The 2356-nt window shown below is 29.0% G+C and overlaps 1 protein-coding gene across 2 annotated transcripts in view; it reads right to left on the bottom strand.

The window, feature by feature from the left end:
* Nucleotides 1–214: 214 nt before the first annotated feature.
* Nucleotides 215–2356, bottom strand: part of LOC106471170 (ubiquitin carboxyl-terminal hydrolase 30-like) — an 83200-nt gene continuing 81058 nt past the window's right edge. For both annotated transcript variants that reach the window (XM_022399809.1, XM_022399810.1), the window contains exon 10: nucleotides 215–1662. In XM_022399809.1, coding sequence (XP_022255517.1) covers nucleotides 1434–1662 — 229 coding nt within the window. In that variant the 3' untranslated portion in view covers nucleotides 215–1433. The remainder of the gene's footprint in view (nucleotides 1663–2356) is intronic.

Raw genomic sequence — 2356 nt, 5'->3', positions numbered from 1 at the left:
AAGCGCTTGGGTTATAAGGTTTTTATTCATTTCTATCAAGACTTGTTGAACGTACGTGTTTTTCTAACATCATGAATTTATTATATTTATATATAGTTTGAAATTACTGGTATAAGAATTTTTGAAGAAAAGTAGTGTTTTTCTCAATGAAATTGCATTAGAGCAACTGATAGACAAATTGAATTTTCAGCAAAAAAGTCACTCCCACTAACCCTTCAAAAGCCATTATATCTTCATAAGTTCTTTTTTTCATAATTGTTCTACATCATTCCATTCATCCTGTATTCTGACAAATTTGCAGAAAATACAACAAAATTCTACAATTAACTGGCTCAGAGCAGTTTAGCAAATATTTTCTAGTTAAGTCAGAGATCACTTGTTAATATGTATAAAAGTTTAAATTCATGGCTGTTTATTTAAAAAAAAAACTCCTCATATTTATGTATTTAAAACACTGGGTGATACATAAAATGCTCTGAGCATCAACACATTAAAAAGAAAGCCAATACTGAAGAACAATAAATAATAAACAACAGATCACTCATACTTAACAGAAATGCAAACAATTTCAAAAGCAACCAAAATGAATTGTAACAGTACTTAGATGTTTTTATACACAGACTAATGTGAGTGTTCTTCTTTTACTGAGGTTGTAAAGATGGCCTAATGTTTTTCTTTTCTTTTCAAAAGAGTAATATATATATATATATAATAAATCAAGTGATAATGAAAATTCTATATGCATTAAAATGGAGGAGCTTTCTCAAAATGAAGGGAAACAGAAAAATTATTCATAATAATTTCTAGAAATGGTACATAAAATACACGATGCTTCGCAAAACATGTATGATGTACTTTATTTTGTTTTTATATAATTTTTGCAACAAAGCTGTTATGGTAAATAGTTAACCTGAAAACAATGAATTAAATTTTCTAATTAACTTCATCATCCTTTTGGGAAAGACTCTTTAAAGTTTTCAATAAATGTTTCAAAATTTTGGAACTTGCATACTACAATACTAGTTGCTGTTTAACTTATATTGTTTCATAATAATGAATGTTCTACCAATACTGTCCATTCTTAACATGACAATACCATCATTATATTACGCATCTGTTTTACAAGTTAAAGCAAATCATTGGCTCCCCTCCAAAGACTTTTCATAATGATTTATTATTTTATCCTAATCATAATTATCATTTTTGATGAAACATGTGCTAAACTCAATAACTTACTCCTCGTAAACAGCATGTTCATTTTTCACTCTGATATATGACAGAATTTTGCATACAATTATCTTCTCATTATACTTACATAATCATAGCTACCACATTGCTTTAATGGCTAAGTGTACAACCTAATATTACTTTTGGTATATCTGATGACAGGCAAAATACCAAACTAACATTTGAATTCAACAACAGTTTATTACTTAATGTCTTTGTTGGCACCTTTCATAAAACAGCATGTAAACTGAAGACTGTAGGACTTCTGAGATAGGCACTTCTCTTACTAAGGTGTCAGACACACAAAACCACCTGTTATAAGCTGATGTGTGGAGAGGACCTCTTCGATATGTGAGGAAGTGTCCAGAGAATACATCACCAAGGTGAACAATCACTGATTTCAGTTGATAGGTGTTTTTCTGGGCTGAATATCCACTGAAAATAAATAAAAGCACATAATTAATAAAAACTACTTTCTTCTCACTAAGTTAAAGTTGTTTGTTTATAAGTTTTGTATTACAGTTATCTGTCTTGTAAACGACTTTGGAGAGAGAGTAATCAGTGTCATTTGGTAAAAATCTGATGTATATTGTATGCAGCAGTGTCATTTAGTGAAATCTTATGTTATCAGTTTTGATTATGAGTTAGATATATAGCACAGTAAATTAAGTCTTTGGAGAGTCTTAGAGTCTCTTCAGCGAGACATTCAAGAGTCCAGTATCAGAAAACAAATTGATTGTGTAGCTTAAAACTGGATGCTGAGTCCGATTTTGTTTGGAAAAGTGAAATATTTTGTACGAGTGGCTAATAAGGCAGTTATTAAGTGATTCAGCATGGGCTCATAACCATTTTGTGCTTGTTATAATTTTCATGCTATAACTTTTAAATTAGTAAATTAATGTTAACAAAATTTGGCAGAGTATCAGTAATCATTACAATGCTTTCATACACAAAATATCAACTTTTTCTTATTCAGTCTTGAGGTTTATAATGCAATTTTTTTCTCATGTTTTTTTTCTTTCTGCAAAAAATTTTAAAATTTCACATGCAAAATTTTTATAATGTTCAGATAGTTATCAAACGTTTCTTATGAAAAAACTTTATATTTTATCTGTTATTTTCAGTAATT

The sequence above is a fragment of the Limulus polyphemus genome, unplaced genomic scaffold (assembly GCF_000517525.1).
Source record: "Limulus polyphemus unplaced genomic scaffold, Limulus_polyphemus-2.1.2 Scaffold4454, whole genome shotgun sequence".
Classification (NCBI taxonomy): Eukaryota; Metazoa; Arthropoda; class Merostomata; order Xiphosura; family Limulidae; genus Limulus; species Limulus polyphemus.
The sequence above is the reverse complement of the archived record's forward strand: the minus strand, read 5'-3'. Positions and strand labels throughout refer to the sequence as shown.